The 9,994-nt window shown below is 41.7% G+C and overlaps 1 protein-coding gene across 1 annotated transcript; it reads right to left on the bottom strand.

Moving 5' to 3' along the window:
• Positions 1 to 1,667: 1,667 nt before the first annotated feature.
• Positions 1,668 to 8,776, bottom strand: C1H3orf38 (chromosome 1 C3orf38 homolog). The gene is given in 4 exon segments (XM_065423746.1): positions 1,668 to 2,523; positions 6,153 to 6,373; positions 8,519 to 8,699; positions 8,702 to 8,776. Coding segments are annotated over 4 exon segments (1,083 nt in total). The 3' UTR covers positions 1,668 to 1,917.
• Positions 8,777 to 9,994: the final 1,218 nt, after the last annotated feature.

Genomic DNA, 9,994 nt, shown 5'->3' with positions numbered 1-9,994 from the left:
GTGAGTACATAAAGCATAAATACTAGCATCATTTTAATTTAGCAAGGACAACTAGTTACATTTTGAATGTAATGTTCATAAAGTCATGTTCATATTATTAGTTAGTGCATGTTTAGAAATACCATGAATTTTAGCAAGAAGGGAAGGTACAGTACACTTCTACCGGAGACAAGAAATTTGCTTTAATATTCAGAGAGGTAGCATCTCTACATAATCAAAAGAGGCACTGTTTTTAGTCTTTGGTTTTCACAGTTATTTCCTCCTCTGCACTCCAAAAGTCAAAATCACGAGTATGTAGAGACTTCCCCCACTCCCTCCCCTTTGATAGGTATGCATGACTACCAATAACTTGAAACTAGTAGATTACACGCACGCAAGGAAAGGGAAGTGCTTCAAAGGAATTTAAGAATGAAAGCTACTTTTTCTTAATTAGAAATCAGTAGCTGAGAAAGCCCTCATTATCTCAACAGTTCACTAGGAAACAATGTTTCAAACACTGTCCTTCACTCAGTATATAATCACATTCTTTTTAAACAAATCTTGTTGTTGTTAAAGGGACAACTAGAAATCAGTTGGTTCACAAAAGTGAGTTCAAGAGCTGTTTTCTAGGCGCCACACCTGCCTCGTGTCTTCCTGCTACTTTTTACTAGTTTTAACCACATTTAAACATTTCTTTAAAGTGCAAACTTCTCTCCCACCTTGTGTGATAGACCACACAAATAGGAAATAATTATTGGAGAAATAATGAAATTGACTAGACAAACAACTGTCAAATACTCGAAGCAAGTAAACAGAAAAGATTTTACATAATCTTTTGTGTTACTTTTAAACACATTAAGAAAACAGAGAAGTGTAGTTATTGAAGTTACCTGAATTCCCTTTAACCTCTGAATTGCTATTACTTGTGGCAATGGAAGAGCAAGCTTATCTGGAAAATCTACTTCTTGTTCCAGCTTCCGTGTTTTAAAAACCTGACATATCCAGTTTAATAAGTCTGCAGTAACTGGATACACTTCTTGATTTTGAGAGAACGTACAGGAACCACCACATGTAAGCTATTACATTAAACTCTCCTGTAAGTTGTATACAAAACAAATACCCTATCAAAGCATTTGGCTTTATATGAAGCTTAAATTGATTGACTAAATTCTAATGTTAACCCCTTGATCCCCCAGAGAGTCAGTGCAAGAAATGGATGCAATGGCAACCATTTAACTTTGGAAGCGGGGTGTTGTTTTTTATCGCAGAAGTGAGGTAAATGCTACTGGAAAATGAAAAATAAATGACAACACTGGAAACTTAATTATTAATTCAGAACAGGAAAAGCATTGTCAGCAGCAGGGCTAGCTTTCCCACATCATCTTATTAAGTTCTCTCTATTTTTTAGTGAAGGAATCAATTTTAGGACAAAGAGGAAAATTCTCTTCATGCATTCAGTACTTGACTTCTCCCCTGAAACTGCCAACAAGGCTGCCAGTTTTGTGGGGGTTACTGGCCCATTAAGAAATTAGACCAAGAATCCTAATGCATTTTTAAGCAGCCACCTGAAGGCAACGACTTTCCGACACAATTGGGGTCCAACTTTAACTAGTGGCCTCGGGAGAAGCTCCATATGCTATTGTAAGTCCCCGTGAACTTATGTGATGTGAAGAACACATCAAATGGAAAGAAAAATAAAGTTATTTCATTTCTAAACATGTGTTGTGCAGTTCTAAGTCCTGAAGCAACTTTTTCAATTACATGTTAGTATGGAGGATGGGTACCCAAAAGCAGTGGGGCTCTTTAAGTGTATTTCACTCAGTACTTTGGCACGTCATCAACTTAGCAACCTGACTAAAGAAATAGACATCACCACAAGTCTGAAGTCATTTAAACATTCAAGAATGCACAACTGCTGTATTGTTCTTCAAACAACTGTTATTCTCCCAATTCTGTACGCACATTCCTCAGAATTTGAGGTTCAACCAAGCTCAGTTCTTTCCCATCATATAGCTCTCGCAGTTCATTCGATTCATATTTTATGGAAGGCTTTTGCACTTGTGTCCCAGGCTCCAGAGCATTTTCTCCAACTATTTTAAGGTTCACTAATTTTATTTTCCAGGTATTCTCGCTAACTGGACAGCGGATGAGTCCAAAGATTTGTTCAAAGATGCCCAAGCAAATGTTGCCTCTATGTACTGTGCCAGCTACCGCCACCACTACTAACCCATGTGGAGAAATTACACACTTCAGTCCACCAGCACCCAAGTTGGGGTTCAGTAAGAGATACTCCTCTTTCACCAATGAGAGTAAACGGAGGCTCACCAATTCTGCACCAACGTATTCTTCCATGTTTTTTTCTAACGTGTTGTAACAAAATTTCAGTTTGACATCCTCCCAGAAATGCTGTGGTCCCCACTGTTCTTTGGATTGTCTCCCCAAAGGATGCTGAGAGTTGAGAAGTTCAAAGAACCACTGACAGAATTCTCTTCCTAGTCTGTGCCAATCATTCTCTTCCTGTTGTTTTTGTTTCTGTTCATAGCTCTGTAATCAAAGAAAAAAAATGCACTTATTTTTCTTAGAAGATTTTAGCAGCCTTTAATACAGAAGCTTGCTACTTACTACACACAAGTCTTTAATACACCTCAAAAGATTTGCTGTGCTAAAATTTTATTTTCTATTTTGCACATTCCTGAGTTTTCCAGACAGAATGCTTGAGAAGGAATAAAGCAAGGAAGTCAAACCTAAACCTCTCTTCTTAAATAATGAAGATTCTGCATGCTTGTCCATAGTTGGTGCCCAGAAATCTCTTTAATAGTCACTTTAGAAATACAGTACTTGAAGTAGTTACTTTTAAGAGAAATGAGAAAGGTACTTAAAGTTGGTTTGAGTAATAAGCTCAACAACTCTGGATGAAATCCTAGCTCAATTTAAGTCAATGGCAGTTCTACCACTTACTTCAATGGGGCCAAGATTTTTCACACTGTTTCTAAAGAGTATGATTTAGACTTGCTGTGTAAAAAGGAGTTGTCTGTACAAGTAAATTCTAGCTAAGATTTACACTTAAAACCTAAGATTATGGCAATGCCTTGTCAAACGAAGATAAAATACAGAACCAAATGGCTTACAATACATATCTTCAATAAATATCTCCATTTACTTGGGAGCAATGGTAGTACTTCTAATACTAAAGGTGGCCACAGTAATTACCTCTACCCTTAATGTCTCCCTTTATTGTATTTGTCTTTGACAGATACTAGCAAGCTGCCTTTATGCTTTGGACCCTCAAATGACCAGATGGACACAACCAATCCTGATCAGTATCAGTCATTTTGTGTGTGTCCTTGATGCAACATTTGAAACTGCTGGAGTATCTCAGAACCTACCTGATATTTCAATCCAAGGCAGTAGAAGATGCTAACAAAAAGAAAATCAGTAACCCAGGAAGAACTGGGTAGATCAGAGGATTATTGGGATATAAAACTTTTCACTTCTAGATTACCTACTTGAACCTAGATCGGTTTTGTTAGTGACAGAAAGTCAATACCACCGGAAAGCTGTCTGGTCAACTATGTGAAGGGAGTCTGATCTTCACCATGTTTCTAATAGAGAGGTGTCCAAATCATAGTCTCCAAGGGTATCATTACTGCACTCTTTCATCAGCACTAAGTCTACTGGAAAAAATATTTTAAAATAGTAACCCAAAACAAACATTAGCAGCATGAAAGAATACAAAGAATAGTCTGAAGAGATCAACACAGCTCCTCACACAAACTAAATTTAATTTGTTTAAAAATCTCAAGGCAGCATGGTCCAACAGAAAGAGCAGAGGACAGTGTTAATACTAGGTTCTCCACTAATTCACTGTGTATCTTGGGCAAGTCACTTAACTTCTGTATCCCTGGTTTCCCTGTTTTTACAGGTGGGAAATTAAACTTACCTGCCTTTGCAAAGCATTTCTAAGATCTACAGAGAAGGAACTGCTAAATATTAGAAATAAAGGGACCAAACCAATACTAACCTGAAGGGTTATTTCCTTGAAGCAGCCCGGCGAGGCTGCAGTCTGTCCTGCAAATGCAGCTGAGAATGATGGGGATGAAAGCAGAAACTAAGTTGTTATACGTAGCCAGTAGCAAGGGGAAGATCTCATTGAGGATAGAATAGGGATAAATTGCAATAAATTTAATAAAATGAAACCAAGAATAGCAACTGTTAAGAAAGCTATTGGGGGGATAATGAAAATTAGAATCTTGAAGTGTTTTGTGGCTGTGTGTGTTACCGTGTGCAGAGGAGGAAGAAATATGAAGACTTAAATATTTGGGAAATAAGTTGTTATATTTTAAGTACAGACTGGCAGGTTACTTTTAAAGATACCTTTGGCTGATACTGGGATTCAGAAAAGGAAGTTTTCGGTCATCTAGAGGAAAAATACTTTCCCAGATAAAAGGGAGAGTGAATTCATGCACGTCAGGGATCTGTATAAAGGAGGACTAGACAGTTATCCATTTGTCTCCCAGGTAGGCGCACCTCTCGAACCAACTTTGTTCTTAGGGACATATCCTTTGCTTTCTCTTACAATACTGGCTGGTTTCTTAACTGAATATTTTATGACTGAAACTTTGTGACAAAAAGATCCTTAATTTTCCAATAAGTTCTAGCCTAGTAATGCCAAGCCCCACGTTCCAAACAGTAATTAGATCTATAGGATGAATTGCTCATTTTTCTGTCTGCATTTGTTGAGTGAGATACCAACAACACATATCTACATCTCCTGGTACTTGCCAATTAACAGCATTCCTTAAAAGCAGGTCAAGCCAGAAGCAAGTTCAACTAAGCTTCTGCTAAGGTCGTGATCATTAACTTCTGGAATCAAGTTCGGGTAATAACTTCTGTGTTTGAATTTCATATTTTAGATTAAATATATACTCCAGATTTATGATGCCATGACTTCTCACCCTCACTCCTGCCGCAAAGGATAAGTGGAAGGAGAAGCCTGACCATAAAGCACAGCTGAATTTCCCATTCTTTCTGCATTTCTCTGAATGAGTATTTAACTCACTTTACTTTTAGTGTATCTAATTTCCAGTCATCTATCCTTCACTTTCTTAAATATTGCAAGTTGTTTTCACATCAGTAGCTACAGAGCTCTTTGACAGGTTGGTGACCATTATGTCTTTGAGTCACATAACTACTTAATAGTAACCATGGCCACCTCGAGTTAGAAACTTTAGATCCAAGAAGAATGATAAACTAAAAAAAAACCAACCAAACAAAAAAATATATTTTGCAAAATACAATGAGGAGGAAGTTCAGATCACCCACAAACTTGTTGATAATGAGGCAAATCTAGTCACATCATATTAAGCAGAGGTTAGAAAGAGACCTGTTCAGTAGCAGGGGTAGCACTGCTGCCAGTCCTAAAGTTTCAGAAGAGTTACAATTTTTCAACCTCCATCGTGTATTTCACTCTCCACTTTCCTTAGATACCAGGAATGGAAAGGAACATGGCTTGCAAAAAGTTAACAGCTATTGGAGCATCTAACCAAATGATTTGTCATGTGACCTGTTAGTTAAAAACTAAGGGCAGCAGTGCTGTTTTGGTGCTATTGTTGCTAAGCAAAGTGGGAGAAGGGCAGCTTAATAAATAAAATAAATAAATAAATAAATAAAGTAAGTAAGAGAGAGGGGGCGCATAGTTTATTTTCCCAACAATTGAGACTAAACTTTCAGAACACTTCTCAGAACATTTGTGACCTTGAAGCTTATGGAGCGTCCCATGTCCATTAACATTGTGGCAGTCACATGTCCATCTTTAGAATTATCCAGACTCTGATGTACTATTTTGTCTTAATTTGTGACCTACTGATTCCACTCATTGCAATTCAAAGTCAGTTGTTGTGAGGAAGACACAACACGTTAATTACATACTCAGACACCAACAAAGGGCATTTTATCTATCAAGATAGTTACAGAATTTCCAGATATGAGATTCAATGAGAGGATAATTTTTTTATTAAGTGAAGCTTTTAAATCAAGAAAAAATTCAGTTCCACTACAAACACAGGAAAACACAACCATCTCAGTTTGGCTGAGAAAAAAAAGTCAATGAACTTACAAGCAACAGCTGTTCCACACAGGCAATATTCTTAGGCCTTTCAGAACATAAAACTCACCTGTTTATTTGGATTAATATCCTCTGTCTCTGCAACACGATCTGTCAGCTGCCCACTCCAGTATTGCTTTGCATGATGAATGAGCTGGTGTTTTTCAGAACAAGGTGGCACCACAACTCCTTCTTTTGCCAGGTATTTAAAAATTATTTCTCGATAGACTTTTCTTCGTTTCAAGAGTTCTTCTACACTTTGACTGTAAACTAAAATTGCATGGATGGCTTCTGGAAATAAAGAAAGTTAAGTCAGCAACTGCTTCTCTCATTAGAAAACCAATCTGTTGATTTTCTAACTAAAGTAAAAATTTCAACGAACATTTTCCTCAGTGATGATCAGTAACAAACTCATGCAAATATGGTTGAAAGGCATTCAGCAGGCCATATGCAAAAGCCTGAAATTGATCTGTTGCCTCAATTGCCTAACAGAAACTGATGCTTGAAACAGACCTAACTGGCTGAACTAGAGCTGAACAGTTTGTTTGGGGGCTGAATTGAAGATCCCCAAAAAATGAGTTCAAACCTAACCTGATTTTTTTTTTAAACTTTCCTCACCAAAAAGAAAACCTAAAAAAAAATTCATTTTGGATTAAACAAAATATTTTTTTACTCAAAAGGATTTCAGGGGGATTCATTGTACAATGTAGGAAGGTGCCATTTTTAATACATAATTTTTCGGACAGAAAGCACATTACTATTGGAAACCTTTATTTTTCAGGGGTTTATTGCTCAGTTAGGAAATATTATTAAAGAATATTTGAAAAATAAACAGTACAGAAAATTTGAGGCGTCACAAGCTCAAATTTGCCCTTTAAAGAAGTCAAAGTAGCCCATTCTAATTTTGGCTGATGTTACACATCAAGCACTTTAGTGTTTGACTTAGAACACCTTATATTTAAGAAACGACTGTTTAGTTAAAGCAAACTTTACTTATCCTTATTGTATTCTACAAATAGTACAAAAATCCTTAAGTTAAAGCAAAGCAAAACAGTCACATAAATCAAAATGAGTCCACAAAAAGGGGTGGAAGATGGACAAATGAGAGATACTTTGCCCTATGGGCTAGTAACTTATTTACTACCTGACTGTGCATGTTTCTTTCAACAACTGAGAGCAGAAGTTACTCATGCCAGCAGCAGCATTAACTGGTATTTCAGTTAGCTGTAATGCACACCTGCTCCTTACCCTCTCCCCCCACCTCCCCACTTTTTTTTAAAGGACATAGAACTTACACGAGACACACACTATTTGATAAAGGATTAAAAGGCTTTTAACTCCAACCGTTGTCAAACAGAGGACGGTAAGTGTTGACTATCTTGGTAATTTGTTCAGAAGTCTGAATGCCTCTCAGAGGAGAGCAATCCATGATTTTACTTATTGAAAGCTGATTTGGGTATGAACATGTCTCCTGCTTGTGCAGAGCCTAGCATAATGGAGTACTGATGCTGTTTGCATACCACCACAATACACTGATAAAAAACAAGCTTAAGGCACAGAAAGATCCATGGAGGAAAGAGGCTCTAAACAGGGATACAATCAAATGAAGTCTGAAGGGTTCATACATGGTCTAATTTTGGGGTTATGAAAACAGCTATGGCATTTACCTAATCAAGGAATTATGATTTATTATTTTCGTTGAAAATATCAGAAATCTACTTATAAAATGAAAAAAAAATCTAGAAAGTCCATTTATCCCCCGGGGTTTCCTATTTAAATACTGCATCATGTTTGAAAAGCACAGGCATCTGAGTGATGTGATTACTAAATGAACTGCGTGAAGTCAACAGCTGGGTAACACCACATGCATAAGAGATCACAAAGGTTTCATCCTCGTCCCTGCCCTTGCTCCCACATGCTCTTCCCACTTGTTAAAGAAGAGGACAGCTGACTAGCCAAAGCACAAGACACTTTAGGGGCTGCTCTTGTAGAACAAGGCAGGGCAGCCGGGGCCTCGCATAGGGCCGACTGGGGGAGAGGGGAGAAGTGCTTGGGATACAGCTAACAGCTCGTTACTTGTATTGCGGCCGCGCCTAGGAGCCCGGGCCGCGGACCAGGCCCCCTGTCCGGCACGCACACAAGCACTTGATGGGTGAGGCGAGAGCTGAGCAGGGTCAAGAGCCCGTGACAAGGCCGGGCCTTGAAGCCAACCCCCCGGGGGAGCCGCGGTGACATGGGCTGGGCGAGGCCGGGCGTTCGCGGCTCCGGGCCGGAGACCCAGTCAGTCCCGGCGGACAACGAGCCGCAGAACCCGGCAGCGCCAGGCGCCGCGCGACCCCCAGCCCCAGAGCAAGGCGGGGCCCGGCTGGATAAAAGGGGCGGGGCTAGCGCTAGGACCCGCCCCTTCCCGCACAGCGGGGCCCCGGCCCCACCCACCTTGTCGGCTCTGCGGCAGCACCAGGCGGTTGGTGATCGTGTCTGTCAGCGCCATCAGCTCGTCCGTCGCCATCTGCTCCAGCAGGACCCGACACCCGGCCCGCTCCCGCTCGCTCAGCCCCATCGTCCGCCCAGCGGCAGCCGGCGCCGGGCCGTAGGCAGCCCTCGCGCTCCCCGGCTCGCGCAACCCTGACAACCAGCTAGCGGAAGGAACGAAGCGTCTACAACCTGCGTGCGTGGCTGTAAACAGCCCCTCATGGGCCGCCTGGGAGCAGCAGCTAACGTGGCCCGGCCGGCAACAGGCACCTCCCGGCACTATAGTTCCGCCCCTGGAGGCCGCTCGACCGCTGCGGCGGGGAAGGAGCCGGCGGGGGCGGGGTGTTGGTGCTTTCATAGGGGTCGGGGACACCCCAACCTGATCTCAACCCAGGGCAGCTTCTGCCCCACGGTCAGGGTGATACACCCCCATGTCGCCTCCCACCACCAGGGCAATCAACTCAGCCGCTCTCTCTGCGCAGAGATCAGAGGTTCAAGGGCAAAGGGCAGGTCTACACTTCAGACCCACAGCGCTATAATGATGTTGTGCAGGGGTGTGAAGAAGCCTAACCTCCCCCCCATAGCAAGCCCTGTCAGCAGGAGAGCTTCTCCCATCAACATAGCTACTACCTCTCAGGGAGATGGATTAACTATGCCAAGGGGAGAAGCTCTCCCATGGGTGTAGGAGTATGGAGCAGGTACACGGCTGGAGCACTGTACAGGGAGACAAGCCCAAAGATTCTCCTTTCGAAGCCTTTAGTTACAGGCTGAGTTCAGTTCTGCACAAAGGCAACAGGCATAGGCCAGGCACTCCCTGTGCCACCACCGGTAGAGGGTAGTCCACACCCCTGCCTGACTCTCACTTCAACCCTGCTACAGCTGCACAGAAGGGCTTCCTACCCTGGTGGGATTTTTTTTTTTTGTCACATGGCTACTTGTCCTGGCCTTTGGGAGGAAAGAGCCACCTAATAATAACAGCCTCTCTCTTCACGTGTTTGGCTCGCTAGTTCTTGGTCATATGAACAGGGTCTAACTGATCGCCATATGTAGGGTGGGGAAGGAATTTTCCCCAGGTCAGATTGGCAGTGATGGGGAGGGGGAGTGAGAGAGAAGAGGGGTTGCCTTTCTTTGCAGTATAGGTCACTTGACAGAATTTAATCCTTACCTAACCTTTGCAGGGGCCTGCGGTATTGGTGTTTCTCAGTCCCTACGGGTCTCTGCCTGTTGCACAAAATAGTCTAGGCTCTTGGGGTTTGTACTACTTCTATGTTCTAATTTCAGATGCTGGGTCAGTGTACAGGTGCTGGTGGCCTCTCACATACAGAAAGTCAAACTCACTGAGCACATGATTTCTTCTGGCCTTAAACTCTGTACATCTAGGTCACTTTCAACCCAACCTTGATTTCAAGCATCTCCTTTCAGGTATAGGCTCCATACCCC

This window comes from Emys orbicularis, chromosome 1 (assembly GCF_028017835.1).
Source record: "Emys orbicularis isolate rEmyOrb1 chromosome 1, rEmyOrb1.hap1, whole genome shotgun sequence".
Classification (NCBI taxonomy): domain Eukaryota; kingdom Metazoa; phylum Chordata; order Testudines; family Emydidae; genus Emys; species Emys orbicularis.
This window is presented reverse-complemented; position numbering and strand designations above follow the sequence as displayed.